We start from the raw sequence: 17,403 nt of genomic DNA on the forward strand, positions 1-17,403 counted from the left end.
CAAGGCAACTCCTTTTTTCTATATTTACAATTTAGGTCAGCTATGCTGGCCTATGAAGTCCCTTGGGAATCTCACTACTGAACCATCCAATGATAGGATTTATTAATAAATTATCTGGGCTCCCGAAAGAACTGATCTTTCTAATACATAAAAAAAAAATTGGGGAAAGCTCATATTCTGAGCTAAACATTAAAAAAGTATGGTCCACAGATCTAATTGAATCTGAACCCTCTAATCCCTGTAGGTCTAAGCCTTTAGATCAGAATATCTACTAAGCTAACATATGGAATTGTTTTAAGATGGTCATAAAATGTATCATTTAGCCATTTGATTTATCATTTTAAGACCCCTGTAGGTATAAAAAAATATATTTAAAAATGTATTTGATGAAACATTGAATTTGGCCTTTACTACTATAGCCCATAGAAATGCACTGAATAACACATTCATAAATGGTTAAATAGAAAGTAAAAAAATGAATCATAAGGAACAAGGTTTTGAAGTGTCTGTCCTATACCTGAGAGATGAGAAAACTTAGGGGAATTTTTTTTATCCATGTTTGGTCACATTGTTTTTGCAATTCTTTCAGCCCGGTACTGGGTCACTTTCAGACGTCTCCCCTGAAGACTTGTGTGCGTCCTAGACCTGAACACCTCAGTGTATGTGAGAGTCTCCCCTTTCGATATTGGTGACATATTTGTTTGTAGTTCACACGGTTTGGGTTTTACAGATCATTTTGTCACAATTTTCTTGTCTGGATCAAGTCTGCTTTCACAAGCCCCATGTTGTGGAATAGGCTCAAACTTTATATCGGCGGAAGAGGGTATTAAGCTGCAGCCACTACAAGAAACGGTACGTCTCTAGCATAAATGCATAGGGAGCTATTCAATATTCATAATGACATCATCGTGTGACACACCGGTGCGTCAATCGATTCTAGGGGGTCTTTAACTGGAACAGACTGGAACAATATGACCTTGGCATCCCGTAATTGCCCCCAACTCCCAACTGTTCACTGTGTCCCCTAAATCAGGTAGGCACATTCCTTCATATGATATGGGAGTGCCCTGCCGTAAAATGCTTCTGGGGCAAAGTTCCCAATTATTTTTGAAGTGCAAGAATTAAAATATTCAACGCTTTGCATACATTATGTTACTTAACGATGAAAGCCTCTTGAACCTCTCAATCAATCAGAGAAGATTACTGATGGTAGGCATCACTGCTGCAAAAAAAATGCCATCTAAGATGGCAACCAACTCAACCACCTCACTCGCTCCCATTTAACCAGTGGATACAGTTACTACTCTATTAGAAGTTATAACATTAGAATTATTGACAGCGAGAATGAATGGTGCTAGTCAAAGAACAATTGAGGCCTGAGCAAAAATACTTCACTCTGTAAAGAACAATCTCAGCTAAAGCCCCACACATACAAACCAATTACATCTAGAAATGTAGACTTTTTTTTAACCTTGTTTTCTTTCAGGCCCACGGGAAGGGGTGGTATGGGGGGGGGGGGGGGTAGGGGAGGGGTGATCTCTGGTCATTGCGGGGGAGGGTGGGTGTGGGAGGGGAACTAATGGCCAACCTCGATTGCTGGGTGGAATGGAAAGTGGTGGCAGGCATGGTTTCCGGGTGGGTGGATGGGGAGGATGCGGGCGGGTGGATGGGGACTGAGGGAGGGAATGGGTTGGGGTTATCTATGTATGCATTTCTTTGATAGTTTTTTTGTACCTGTAAAAACTAAATAAAAGGTTGGTCACAAAAAAAAGGAGTACTCCTGGTCTGACAAACAGCGTTGTACCACAGCCGCTATACACTATGGAAGGCCGACATCGGCGGATGCGGTAGATTGAGACGCAGCCCAGGCAAAAACACGCAAGTCTCTAGCTTAATTAGACAGATTTTTATGAATAAAATGGCGATTCCGCACAGACATCAACTCTAGGGCACAGCACATCACTGTTTCCACTGGTTAAAAACCAGATAGAGGTGAGAAAATTATGGCCAAGAATATTGAATAGTTTCCATGCTCTCTCAATTTGAAATATGAAAGAGATGTATTTGCTGTAACTTGGCTGGCTTATTTACACAAATTGCTAAAGTGGTATATAAAAAATGTGTATATCACAACCAATTCATCACTGACACACTATAAGTGTTCATCAATATGTAGACTATCGTCTTTGGTTAGGTGAAATTAGACTAACATGAAGTGCTAGGATTTAATAACTGGTTCAACAGAGTCAAAATGACTTGAATGATAACTCCAGTTCAGAGTGCTGCTATGCTTTGTCCAGCCGTTGCAACATAATTAACCAGCATCAGTCTCACCATACCAGAAGTAAGATAGGGTTTGAGGTGAAGGTTTTAGGGTGAAGAAAAGAAAAGAAAAAGCTGGTGCAGCCAATTTCCACAAAGCTGCTAAACTGATTGAGGACGACCAAATCTGTTTCACCAGCTTACATTCTTTCAAAATGGTCATCTCGGTTCCAATATCACGGGTTTTTAACTGTTTCCAATTTCCCTATTCTCAACTGAGAGTTGGCAGGCTTAGCTGGATAAAACACTCCAGCCCAGTTCCCTGTGAATGTACCGATATCTCTATGGCACAGCTTCCAGATAGCTCCATTTATTTACTCATTATTTTTATTTATATTTTTTAAGTAAACAGCCGATTCACAATTACATCTCTCACACACACACGCACACACAAACACACATAGTGTTACAGTACACATAGGTATAACACACACCGTACTAAAGGACAAGCACCAGCTCCCCTAACAACCTCCTACTGAAGTAGATTAAATTCACACAGGTCCTCATTCTAAACGAAAATTGTAAAGATAGAAAAATATATTTCCAAGAGAAAGGACTGTGTGGCATCAACTGCTTTTTGTCACCTGTAGTTGTCTGTGTATGCAAGAGTGAGTGTAGGGTTTGTGTGGGTTTCTCACTATCCTTTCTTTCTCCCAAAACAGCAAATATCCTGATGGCGCAGGATGCCGGGCGGTATCTGGCCCTAGAATCGATCAGGCTCCTGGCAAAGGGCTCCCATTCATCCCTTGGCCATAAAATTTGATTAGCGCTGACCACAGCACTGCAGGGAGATGGGGCCGATAGGGCCGGGCTGCAGGAAACAGCTGCAGCATCCCACATTTTCATGCACGCTTGCTCTCTCTCTCTTAGAATTGTTTTGTTTTCCCTATCCCTCTTTTCAGCATAGAACTACCCAGGCCTGTATACCTACATTAGATAGCAGGAATATAATTCAGCTGCCGATTGTCTCCTTTTAAGTATCTTGTTTTCTCTCTCTGAATTACATTGAAATGTTAGAATTCATGAAGCTCCAATCAGGGTTGATAAAACTAAGCAAATGCCCTTGGCATGTGACCACTGCTCTCAGCCAATCCTAGAGCTCAACGCATGCAAGTGGCTAGTGCTTCTCAGTACTTTAAAAAGGAATCAGGTACAAACAAACAACTCTTCTGTTCTGAAAGGCTGTGAAACAACAAAACTTCCAATCATTTTGAATCGTGGGCTACGTATTTTTTTTACTCAGTGTGCATAGACATTTGAATGAATACACACATGTTGATAGCTCTACCAGTTATAGAATATAAATATAATAAATATAATATAATTTAGTGTATACTGCAGTATTCATACAATCACCGACCTGTGTTTCCTGCACATTCTCCACTGTGAAGTTGAACCATACTCTGAAGCGAGGGTTACAGGTGTCCGGTCTGATGAAAAGGTCAAACTCAAATTCACTGATGCAGTCAACACGTCCAAGGTTACCTGGGAAAATAAAGATCACATTCAGACTATCAGGAATCATGTTGGGCTACCAACAGTTAGGCCTAACCAACACGTTAAAAAAAAGTATAGCCACCGTCCCAAGAATATTTCCTTTCACATACTACATAGGCTTCCTGACATAAATTTGCATTCTTTTTATTTAGAAAGGTTTTCACCAATTCACCTCCTAGCCAGCTCAGGTGGCTAGAAACTTGGGAGATATTTCCAAATGGAATAATAAAAATGCATGTGATCAACTGATATCTGTTGTAAACTGTGTAGATTTAATGTGTATATAATGTAGGTAGCCTAGCGGTTAAGAGTGTTGGGCCAGTAACCGAATGGTCACGAGTTCGAATCCCAGAGCTGACTAGGTGAAAAATCTGCCGATGTACCCTTGAACAAGGTACTTAAAACAAATTGTTTTCGCTCTGGATATGTCTGCTAAATGACTAAAACGTAAAACATAATCCTCACTCTAGTGACAGTGACAATGGGTGGGATGAAGAGAATGGAACTTAGCTACTGTGTTCAGGTGACAACTGGGACAGCTTTGGATGGTGGTTACTTCAAAATAACATATAGATTAACAGCAAAGTTGCATCATCCACCGCTGTGTGATTCATATATTGCCATATAAACTTAGTCCATAGGCCCAGCTTGCTCGCAGAGTAAACTCCCTAGGCAAGAGGACAACCTGCTCTACACTGCGTCCCTCAGCCGGTCCATGTGGTGTGGAAACGAACGACCACCTGGTGCCAGGTAGCACTGAGCTAATTATTGACAGATGGGGTAACCACCACACCGTCAGAGCAGATCGCTCTCCTTCTGCCATCTGAGAGGGCTAATCCACCCGCTTCCTGAAAATCCCTTCACTCGTCTCACTGTCCACAGAAACAGCATCATCTGCCAAACCTCATAGGACACTTGATGATGCTCCTTCATGAGCTTTAAAATATATGCATTATTATTTTTGTGCAAATACATCAAAGACCCCACTGGGGAAATGGATAACAGAACCCCATATAATCTGGAAATCATTTTGGACGTGTGTTACAAATTGTATGTTTATTTTGTAACACATGATGCTGTATTTAAACTGTGAACAAAACATTAGGAACACCCACTCTTTCCATGACATAGACTGACCAGGTGAATCAAGGTGAAAGCTATGATCCCTTGTTAAATCCACTTCAATCAGTGTAGATGAAGGGGAGGAGACCGGTTAAAGAAGTATTTTTAAGCCTTAAGACAATTGAGACATGGATTGTGTATGTGTGCCTTTCACAGGGTGTATGGGCAAGACAAAATATTTAAATGCCTTTGAATGGGGTATGGTAGTATGTGCCAGGCGCACCAGTTTGAGTGTGTCAAGAACTGCTGGGTTTTTCATGCAGTTTCCCGTATGTTTCAAGCCAACTTGACACATCTGTGGGAAGCATTGGGAGTCAACATGGGCCAGCATCCCTGTGGAATGCTTTCGACACCTTGTAGAGTCCATACCCTGACGAATTGAGGCTGTTCTGAGGGCAAAAGGGGGTTCCTAATGTTTGTACACTCAGTGTACATGTCTTCCATTCTCTAACAGCTTCCCGGTTTTCTATTACAACACATTGGTTGCAAAATAGAAATGCTCTCTGCAAAAATGTATATTGGCCTGTAGCTCTTGTGAACAATGGTAGAGCTGTAAGAATACAAATAGGATCAGACATAGTGAGATCCTTTTACAACTTATCAGACACCTGTGGTAAAGGTTGATAACTGACCTTTACCGTGTCCATTACATGAACGAACACTGTGTGTGTGCTTACGTGCATGTAGTTTATAAGGGAGTAACATATCATCACAGCTATTTCATTTATTGACGCACAACCTACTCCACATATTGCTACACTTGGTGGCGGCTGGGAGAAGATAAGTGAAACATACTGTACCGCAAACCAAAGTCGCATCTGTTTTACAATCCTTACATGAAATAACTTATTTAAAACCACATACTGTACAGACCGACTGAGAAGTGGCAGGTGCTGGCAAAGCAATCCAGAGCCATTGACAACAGATAAAGCCAAGAGTTTGCTGAAACACCCACAGCTGCAGATAGCATGATGCGAATATGACAACCGCACCTGTTCCAACCAGATGTCCTGTATAATCTATCATCTTGAATACCAATGTCTTAGCCATTTATCTGGTTTACACTACCAAATATTGGCTATTAGAGGACACGGATAAGTCTCTAAAGGTTGTTTCATATGTATGTGTGGATAACACAGCTACTGTTTTTGTTGACTGATTTATTAAGGCTACTTTCAGTATTCACATTAATACAATGAAGGATTTATTTCCATGTTTCTAAACTAGAGACAAGTAAACATGGATTAAACATAAACCCATAAGTGTGTTAAAAATATACTTCAAGAGATTGATGCTTTTCAATTGCATATGATTTCTGAAGAGCCCAAAATATTGCATGCAGTACGCTTCTTATACATAAAATAACTAAGTCCATTGAATTGGGTAAATGGCTCCTCAGAGCACACGCCTGCATATGTTTATGGAGCCACAACTAAATCGGAAGCTTGTATACACTAATGCGGCACCATAAATAGCATAAAAAATGTCTCTGGCTCTCTCAGAAAGTTAGTGACAGAGTCCTCCACTCTTTGGCCTTTCAGGACCATGGACAGTGGATGAGCACATAGCTGAGGAATTTCTTAGGCACTACTGCAACAAGAGGTTCAGAGGAATTCCAACAACAGCACTGAATGTCTTCATTGCATGGTGAGAGAGTACGACCAAAAGTGCATTTACCCAAACACAAACTGGTGAGGTAGAGGTTACTAATCAGAAGAGTAACAGACACACACAAAGTTGATCAACAAACTTTTAAAACACACTGCAGATGTCGTCGCAGGGCGATACAAAATGGTATCTCTAATTCAAAGCACAGCAGCCATGCGCTGCTAGGTTATTGAGCTTGATGCTTAAAGACCTGACGTGAGGGATAGCACAGGCCTCAAGGTTAGAATTGCATGTTCAGCTTGTGAAGCAGGGATATGACACAGGATTGATTTCAGTTTTAATTTTATGGTGGCTAACTCCAGATTCCATCGCTGCAGTACTTTAATAAATTCCCTATCATTCAGTATTTAACAAACATAAATGGCAAACAAATCTTCAAAAATCTTAAAACATAAAAATACCATTAGGAAAAAATATAAATTCTTGACAGCTTTCATATTGGTAGCCTATGCACGACTACTTGGAACAGTGAGAATACTTATCCAAAGTAATTTGACTAATTTGCACAAAGATGCAGTCAAACAATAGTGTAACTAGTATACACCTGAGGAAAGACAAAGATAAAAGAGGGAGGGAGCAAGCATCAGAGAAAAACATCAGTTCTCTTTAAGAGATTAGAGTTAATACTGCATAATTCCTCTGGAGGCTTGTGTGTCTACATTCGTACTCAGTGGAGAGTCTTCATAAGTTATGTTCCATATCAATCATCAACCACTGGGAGAAACATATGCAGCACTTACTATTTAATCAATTGGGTTTCAACAAACTTTAAGAACCCACCCAGTGGGCTGAGTACTGAAGACTTTGCTGTTCTGGACAATCAGTTTAAACATGACAGGTTCTCCTTAAGGACTCTATAGTTCATACAACCCCCCCCCCCCCCCCCCCCCCCCCCCCCTCTCTCTCTTTTTCTCTAGTCTCAATGTATTTATTTTCTTAATTAAAAGATTGGGGGTAATGTTGAACCATCAGAAATGTATACCGGGGGTGTATTCATTAGTCGGATTCCGTAGCAAAACGTTTTGCCCGAGGCAAACATTTAGCAACATAAACAGTTTACTCCCAACACTCTTCAACATGACGTAAAAGCTGTTTGGTTCTTATACGAAAGTTGTTTAATTGTATGGTTTCCACATGTTACCATCCATCCGAATAGTATGCAAAGTGTTTAGCACAAGCTAAATTATAGATTCTTCCATGCACTAAAGTGGAGTGAAGTCTGCAGGGGACCTTTCAGCAAATTCAAGCCGATATTTTTTGTGAGAAGAAACATGACTGAACTGCAACTTCCATTTAAAGAGTTATCCTGTACCATGTCATTGCTCTCTCTCTCTCTTACTCTGCTGTGTGTGCATCTTGCCAGCTGTCACTCAAATGGAGAGGGGCTGAAGCTCATTGGCTAGATCTCGAATTGCTAGGGGGCTGGCCCATGTGGGAAATTTTTTTGGGAAAATGGGGCAGCACAGCTTCCAGAAAAAACAGTCGCTTTCAAACCAGTGATTTCATGGCTAATTGAGGTAAGACAGTAATTCTGCCCATAGACTATGCATGTATGAACTACACATTGACACATCTAGCACAAAGCGGGAGGTTTAAAAAATACTTAGTAAACGCCAATGTTCGGGAGCATGTCTTTAAGAACAAAACTTAACTCAACAGCATTTGCAATGGAATCCGACTAATGAATACACACCATGCATCTTTCCACTACTCTTGCTCGCTCTCCAAACTCCTGCCATTTTCGAGCACTTTGTTTCCCCATTATAAATGTTTGTTAATTTTTACCAAAATTAGAATAAATGTCTGTTAAATCTACACAGTTTATTAGGTACACCCATTTAGTACTGGGTCAGGCCCACCTTTGCCTACAGAACAGTCTGAATTCCTCAGGGGCATTGAAATGTTGCTCAATTGGTAAGAAGGGACCTAACGTGTGCCAGGAAAACATTCCCCACACCATTACACCACCACCACTCACCTGTACCATTAACACCATGCAGGATGGGGCCATGGACTCATGCTGCTTACGCTAAATCCTGACTCTGCCATCAGCATGTTGCAACAGGAACCAGGATTCGTCGGACAAGGTGATGTTTTTGCACTCCTCAATTGTCCAGTGTTGGTGATCACGTGCCCATTGGAGGTGCTTCTTCTTGTTTTTAGCTGATAGAAGTGGAACCCTGTGTGTTCGTCTTCTGCAATAGCCCGTCTGTGACAACGACCGACCAGTTGTGGGTTCCGAGATGCCGTTCTACACACCACTGTTGTACTGCGCTGTTATTTGCCTGTTAGCTTACACGACTCTTGCCATTCTCCTTCGACCTCTCATCAACAAGCTATTTTTGCCCATAGGGCTGCCGCTGACTGGATGTTTTCTGGTTCTAGCACCATTCTCGGTAAACCCTAGACACCGTCGTGCGTGAAAAGCCCAGCAGGCCGGGCGTTTCTGAGATACTGAAACCAGCCCACCAGGCACGGACGATCATACCACACTCAAAGTCGCTTAGGTCACTTGTTTTGCCCATTCTAATGTTCTAACAGTAATTGAATGCCTCGATGCCTGCTTTATATAGCAAGCCACGGCCACATGGGAACCATTTTCGTGAACGGGGTTGGTGTACTTAATAAGCTGGCCACTGAGTAACATTGTCAACAAGTGCACATGAACATTAGGTAGACTCACGAGGAACAATAAATGTTCTTGTTTGCTATTTAGTCATTGTTGCACCGTTTGTCGTGTTCGGTAGCCTACCCAGAGACGGAAGAGGAAGCGAGACATCTCACTGGCTCCTTTTTTCTGGTTCATATACAGTCAATGAACTAAGCAGATCAGACCCAGCTGCTACCGCATTGGTGCCTACGTGAGTGCCACCCCTTAAAGCTGGAATCCGTAGTAGGGGAAAAAGCGCCACTGGCCGCCCCACAACAATTGTTTTTGTTGCCAAGCTGAGGAGCAATGGGCAGCAGGGTATAACAATTGCTGTACATATTGTGCTCTTCTATCGTGCATGCAATGATGTCAGAGGGGGAAAAACAGTGTTCGTTGTCTGCAGTAACTCCTTTGTTGTTGTAATATCGCAAACAGACATGGCTGTTTCACCACTAAAGATTCCAGCTTTAAGCAGACCGGAATTGTGGCAATTTTTTCCAATGATAAACGGCCTGAGTAAGACATTTAATTTATCCACCATCGTTGGCCTACCTCTCAAGTTAGGAGTGCGCGCACGTGCGCATTCCAACAGTTATATGTGGCTTTCCCGGCGAGGACACCAATTAATGAGTCGAGCGTGAGAATTGCGTCCTTTGTGAGCGGGTTCTGATTATGATTCTGTTTTGGATTTATTTAAAAAAAAGTGTAATTAAGTATTTTGGAATAGGGCCTAGGCCTTTTAAAGTGAATACCAATTATGTGGTTGTCATTTTGACAGTGGTGTGTCCCTCGGAGGGGCTATGTGAATGTAAGTGTCACACCCTGATCTGTTTCACCTGTCTTGTGCTCGTCTCCACCCCCCTCCAGGTGTTTCCCATTTTCCACTGTGTATTTATACCTGCGTTTTCTGTTTGTCTGTTGCCAGTTCGTCTTGTCCCGTCAAGTCTTACCAGCGTGATCCCATGTTTCCTGTGACCTAGTTTTTATTTTTCTTAGTCTTCTCAGTTCTCACCTTTCTGCCTGTCCTAACCCTGATCCTGCCTGCCATCCTGTACCTGCCTGACTCTGATTTGGATTACGACCTTTTGCCTGCCTTGACTTACCTTTTGCCTGCCCCTTGTACTATAATAAACTCTGAGACTTGTACTATCCGCCTCCTGTGTCTCTATCTGGATCTTAGCCTGAGTCCTTGACAGTAAGTGCCTGTTTTTGGCTTCTTTGGCAGATTGATTTTGGTAATTGTGATGGGAGGCTTATTTGAGCCTGGTATAGCCCAACCTAAATGAGGAAGACAGGTTTGCCTGCTCCAAGGCCTTTACATTTCATGAAGTTAAATTGAGAAGTTTATCTAATTATTAAAAATATATATTTAGATTATTTTGTAAATATTGCACGTCTCGACTCTGGACCACTAGCATCATACAAACGAAAGCATAACTTCTGCACCTGAGCCTGCCTGCCTCCTACAACATTTCTGCTGTTACGACTGATACCAGGTCCCTATTTTACACTGGTAAACTGGTTTTATACATTCACTTACGTGCTTTGTTAAAAAAAAGGTATTTTTGCAAGTTGCTGAATTTCATGCATAGAAATACATAGGAAATGATGAATGTAACACTTCATTTGACAGTAACATGAGAGCTGAAAACCCTGTAACTGCAGAAGTCTGCAAGATGGCAGCCAGTGCATGGGCAAGGCAAGCAGAGGGTCATTCACACATGGACTCACAGGAGAAAACATGGCTAATCTAATTCCATTACGGAGGTACAAGGGAGAGCAGTCAGTGCTCAGCCCACACAATGGGACAATCTGCAGCTGCACTGAATGGATGGCCTGTGTGCCTCTCCCATGCAGATGTATCATGCAGCATGCCCGGGGTGCTCTGTTCAACAGAGCCATAGTAATGAAGATAGTTGTTTTCAAATGCATTATTTGGATTATTGATTTATGGGTTTTCCTTGTGATGGCTTCAATTTATGGCAGCCTAATAACTACAATAACAAAGAAACATTTACCACAACATTTTGCTCTCCCAGACTTTTCCTCACGGCACAATAAAAAGGATAACATATGTCTGAAATGAAATAGCATAAAAGGCTTTAGAATGGAAATTGATTATACACATGAAGACAAATAGACTGAAGTGTTCAAAATCAATTCAATAACTTGCTGAATATTGCTTGATATAGTCATGACTTACTGTATTATTGGTACAAAGCACCAGTACATATAGAAGCTCGTCGCACAGACAACTGAATCAAAATAAAAAAAATCATGCTGCAAATTCGACCTCAACACTAAATAAACTGGGCTGGACAAAGACATCCCTCTATCCTTCTCTTGTGCTTTCCGTCTGTGATACAAGCTGCACTGGAAATTAAAAGGGACATGAGAGTGTGAACCTTTTAAGCTTATTTTTGCTATGCGCTCCATTATTGGAAAACACATCAGCTTGCCCCTGGTGTGGGAATTCCTGGGTACAGACAACTGATAAAGACGGAATTGATTCCATCCAGCAGAGGTGTCTCAGTTTAGACCTGGAGCAAAATGTCTGTCCTTGCACTTTTCCTCCGGTGTCTAAAGGCAAGTTGTCACAGAGAAAACATCAATATTTTGCCTCATGACTTCTTAAAAACCTTGTTTCTTATCATTAAATCTCCAAGCCAGAGTAAAGAGGTGACTCCAAGTTCAACCAAACTCTGTAACAGGTGTCAAAACACAGTGAATTTAAATAAATTGTTTGGCATTAAGGGAATGCCTCGCTGAAATAGAGACAACCCTGAAAAGAAAATTAATCTGTATGTGAAAAAATTAGATAACATCTGAACAAGAGAGAATAGGTAAACAATACCATCTCTTTATGAAACCATTTGAACACCAGCAAACTCAACAGATATGAAAATGGCTCAGCTTGGGGATACCAGTGAGATATGCCATCCACATATTTGGCACAAATGATGGAGAAGCCTGTAAATTCAAGAGACAACATTTTCTCTCTGTCCTTTTATAATCGTTTTCAAAAGACCCTAAATCAAATATGTTACATCCAGAGCAGTTGGTGTGGTAATGGGTCATAGTGATGCATGCTTAGTAAAATTGTCTTAATTGTATTATCAATCTCATCCAGCCAATGTTTTTGCCCACAAGATCACATCAAGCTAGCCCATGACATGAACCTGTAAAAGCACTTCAAAATTATCATCTCTACTTTTATCGATTTCTGAAGCCTTAAAGGATCATGCTTTACCAGTAAGCTTGTGCATTGTTTTTGTTTTGGTTGTGTTTTTTCTCTCTTATCATTTTGAGTGCTGTGCAGTGGTGGTCTCTTCAGAGAGTAAATACAAGTCTGTTCCAATTTCATGCTATCTTTTTACAAGTTAATTATGTGGAGGCCTACAAAGGACAGGAGAGGCTTTGGCAGAGGGACAACAGTCCAGTCGGTTCTTTGTTGTTTTATCTGTTGTTTTGTTTGCTTCTTCTTCTCCCAGGAGAACACAGGAGAATAATCTTTCCTGCAGAGAGTTTGGAGATAAAAACAGAGAGAGCTGAAGGGTCCTTTGCGAGCTGAAGGCAAGGAGAAGGTCAACAGGACTGCTAAGAAGGGCTGTTATCATCCTGGTAACATGTTATCGGGAAGCCTGCAGTCCTGGTTATTTACAGTTACTGCTGCTTCTGGGTGCACAATTCAGCGCTCGGGGCCTATTGCTCTGTAATGAGTTCAGGAACACAGGGAGTTAACAAGACAAAAAGGGAGAAACAAGGGAGGCTAGGAATCAACGGCCACTCCAATAGCTCAGAAGAAAAAAACTAGAAAGATTTCACTGAAAATGCAAGTAAGACAAAAGGAGAGTGAACTACTAGAATGGTTCTTCTCTTTATGCCTGCCCTTCCATTTGAAACCAAACCTATCTTTCCAATAGAAGAGGAGGGGGCAGGGTGCCCAATGAGGGGCTAATCTGTCAGTAAGTGACTCTTGACCTACAATACAATGTAATAGAGAGGGGGTGTAACCATAAGAGTCAAGGTCACAGGCCAAACACTACTATGATTTTGTTAGCAAATATTTATTTTTTTGTTTTACCTGCACCTGTTCTAGTACTGTGTGATAATCGGATTGGTCCATAGTTAAGAAGGGGAGGTTGAAGTTAATCAGAGTGAATCGGAGAGTTGAGCTAGTCGGGAAGAGGATGTCTGCAAATCCCAGTATAGTTTCCAACCGTCAGGAACAACACTGAGGAAATCAGTCATGGTGAAATAGATTTTCAATCTGGGGAATTACACAAAGTGCTGCTACTGTCAATGCACAGCCAGCTTTACACAAAAATGAAAGGCCAGGAAAAAGGCTCTACTGAAAGCCATTCAAAAGGCTTGGCAGAGTATCAAGTTTTTGTGCAATCACTCTGGCAAGCTGTACCCAAGCATGGTGCAATTACTTAAGAGAAAAATTGAGCAACAAAGCAATAAATATATATTACAAAGTCAAAACGAATAAGTAAAAAAGACCAGATTTTCAAAAATACCAGAAAGGCGATGCCATCCACAGACATCCTAATCCGTATAAAATGCATCGGACGTGAGAGAAAATGCATAATTTGGACATATCAATTTACAGAAAACGTTTTGATGAAGGCCGTTTTGGCTATGAATTCTTCAACACTGCAGGAAGTGCAGATCCCAACAGTGGTTGCCAAGAGCAGAGTGTAGATTTACCATTCTTCAGAAGACGAATGCAAAGTTTCCCTTTCATTAGAAGGAGAGTGCTCAAATACTCAAATAGCCCTTATTCACAGCCAGTGGTCAGTCCCAAATTGGTTTTCTGGTAAACAACAGAGTCCACAGAGGCATCTCATCGCTCGCAAATAAAAATCCTTTCAAGTGTTTTGAAGAGACAAATCTCTCAAAATGTGATGCCTACAGTGGCTTGCGAAAGTATTCATCTCCCTTTATTCGTTGCCTTACAACCTGGAATTAAAATAGATTTTTGGGTGGTTTGTATCATTTGATTTACACAACATGCCTACCACTTTGAAGATGCAAAATATTTTTTCTTGTGAAACAAACAAGAAATAAGACAAAAAAACTGAAAACTTGAACGTGCATAACTATTCACCCCTCAAAGTGAATACTTTGTAGAGCCACCTTTTGCAGCAATTAAAGCTGCCAGTTTCTTGGGGTGTCTCTATAAGCTTGGCACATCTAGCCACTGGGATTGTTGCTGATTCTTCAAGACAAAACTGCTCCAGCTCCTTCAAGTTGGATGGGTTCCGCTGGTGTACAGAAATCTTTAAGTCATACCACAGATTCTCTATTGGATTGAGGTCTGGGCTTTGACTAGGCCATTCCAAGACATTTAAATGTTTCCCCTTAAACCACTCGAGTGTTGCTTTAGCACTATGCTTAGGGTCATTGTCCTGCTGGAAGGTGAACCTCTGCCCCAGTCTCAAATCTCTGGAAGACTGAAACAGGTTTCCCTCAAGAATTTCCCTGTATTTAGCCCCATCCATCATTCTTTCAATTCTGACCAGTTTCCCAGTCCCTGCCGATGAAAAACATATGGTGTTCTCGGGGTGATGAAAGGTGTTGGGTTTGCACCAGACATAGCATTTTCCTTGATGGCCAAAAAGCTAAATTTTAGTCTCATCTAACCAGAGTACCTGCTTCCATATGTTTGGAGAGTCTTCCACATGCCTTTTGGCGAACGCCAAACATGTTTGCTTATTTTTTTCTGGCCACTCTTCCGTAAAGCCCAGCTCTGTGGAGTGTACGGCTTAAAGTGGTCCAATGGACAGATACTCCAACCTCTGCTGTGGAGCTTTGCAGCTCCTTCAGGGTTATCTTTGGTCTCTTTGTTGCCTCTCTGATTAATGCCCTCTTTGCCTGGTCTGTGAGTTTTGGTGGGCGGCCCTCTCTTGGCAGGTTTGTTGTGGTGCCATATTCTTTCCATTTTTTAATAATGGATTTAATGGTGCTCTGTGGGATGTTCAAAGTTTCAGATATTTTTTTATAACCCAACCCTGATCTGAACATCTCCACAACTTTGTCCCTGACCTGTTTGGGGAGTTCCTTGGTCTTCATAGTGTCACTTGCTTGGTGGTGCCCATTGCTTAGTGGTTCTGCAGACTCTGGGGCCTTTCAGAACAGGTGTATATATACTGAGATCATGTGACAGATCATGTGACACTTAGATTGCACACAGGTGGACTTTATTTAACTAATTATGTGACTTCCGAAGGTAATTGGCTGCACCAGATCTTATTTAGGGGCTTCATAGCAAAGGGGGTGAATACATATGCACGCACCACTTTTCAGTTTTTTATTTTGTATAATTTTTTGAAACAAGTAATTTTTTTCATTTCACTTGACCAATTTGGACTATTTTGTGTATGTCCATTACATAAAATCCAAATAAAAAATCTATTTAAATGACAGGTTGAAATGCAACAAAATAGGAAAAACGCCAAGGGGGGTGAATACTTTTACAAGGCACTGTATGCATGTGAAGGGCCAGGCTTGCTTTAGAAAGAAAGATGTCTGTCATGATATTTTGGCTACAGAGGTTTTATGTCTATATTTGCTATTCATGTCAAATTCAGATAAGATTAAATCAATTTGTTGACTTGTCTGTAATGCATATCATGGCAATGTTTTACTGGGAAATCGGATAAATAATTAGTCTATTCATAACAATCATTGTGATAGGCATATTAACCTATACCACTTGAAAATCATGACTATTTTGCCCCTTGCACATTTCAACCAGAGGAGGAAGTTGGGAGGAGCTGTATGAGGACGGGCTCATTGTAATGGCTGGAATGGAATGAGTGGTTTCCATATGTTTGATACTGTTCCATTTAATCTATTCCAGCCATTACAATGATCCCGTCCTCCTATAACTCCTCCCACCAGCGTCCTCTGATTTCAACTGAATCTTCATTAGGCCTACATCTACTATCCTCATGTGCCAAAATGAATCAGGAAAGAATCATTCAAAAGTGCTTAAATACCATTTCTACCAAGATGACATTCATAGGTGGTTGCCCCATCAATGAATATTGTAGAGGCAGACATTGAATTATAGCCTAGCCTTTGAGAATATGATTGTCTAATAGCTTCACTTCTCTCCTAATCTGTCGGATCCCTGCCTGCACATTATGCACAGTGTTTGGCAGAGGGAAGACAGAAACAATCTAAAGTCATTACCCTGGTAGGAAGCTCTGTCAAATCTCTACCTACCCTGAAGCAACTGGTCATCACAAACAAATGAAAACCACTGAAAGCAGTTGTACTTGGCTAAAGATTCTATCTATCGTCTATGCATCTTCAACTTGATTATTTCAAAAGGGGATACAAACTTACATTCAATATGAGATCTTGTTAAACCTCCCTAGCAAGAGCTCCTGGAAAATGTGTGGTGTGCATTTTAATGTTGTTTACTCTGAAAAGTGCAAGACAGCTGTCAGTATCAAAATCTCATGTATTCTATCAAAATTCCTCTCCAGTCTATATTTTGCACTTCGCTTTGCAAACATATTCTGTGCATGAATTTGTGAAATCAAATAAAACCTGACACATGAATGAAGCTCATCTCAGCAAGGAATTATAAATAAATCACAAAAATAACCGAGGCAGCTTAAAAAACATGAACTGGTTAAATGTTACAAATCCTTGCCATTTTCACAAACTGCATCCTCTTGCCTCAGATGAAAAATGACATGTCTGCCTTGAAACTGTTTTATGGCATCAGGATTGCTTGGAAATTAATTACATCATTGGAGCCCTGTGTTCACACACCAAATCTGCAATAGAAGTGTGTAGCCTTCATTTTCACTTACAACATATTCTATCGCTGAGAGATGGATAAGCATGGCTTGGACCCTGTGGACTATGACTCAGAGGCCCACAATCCCCATACCTCCATCTCTGGATATTTAAGAGAGAACGAATACATGATTGATCACAGCCAAACACACAACAAAGACAGAAGTATGTGCACACAAACACATGTCGACACTAAAGGGAAGCAAGCCAACATTAACCTAATGTAAGATGCTTTAACTAGGCTACATGAGCAAAACATTAGTGACATTAAAGTGCACGACTGTTGCATTACAAAATTATATGCATAAATTAACTCCATAACA

General features: G+C 41.0%; 1 protein-coding gene across 3 annotated transcripts in view; it reads right to left on the reverse strand.

Moving 5' to 3' along the window:
* LOC139578450 (cytosolic carboxypeptidase 6-like) overlaps window positions 1–17,403 on the reverse strand; it is a 472,772-nt gene that overhangs the window by 436,962 nt on the left and 18,407 nt on the right. For all 3 annotated transcript variants that reach the window (XM_071406041.1, XM_071406040.1, XM_071406039.1), the window contains exon 3: window positions 3,683–3,807. In XM_071406041.1, coding sequence (XP_071262142.1) covers window positions 3,683–3,807 — 125 coding nt within the window. The remainder of the gene's footprint in view (window positions 1–3,682; window positions 3,808–17,403) is intronic.

Source organism: Salvelinus alpinus, chromosome 6 (genome assembly GCF_045679555.1).
Source record: "Salvelinus alpinus chromosome 6, SLU_Salpinus.1, whole genome shotgun sequence".
NCBI lineage: Eukaryota > Metazoa > Chordata > Actinopteri > Salmoniformes > Salmonidae > Salvelinus > Salvelinus alpinus.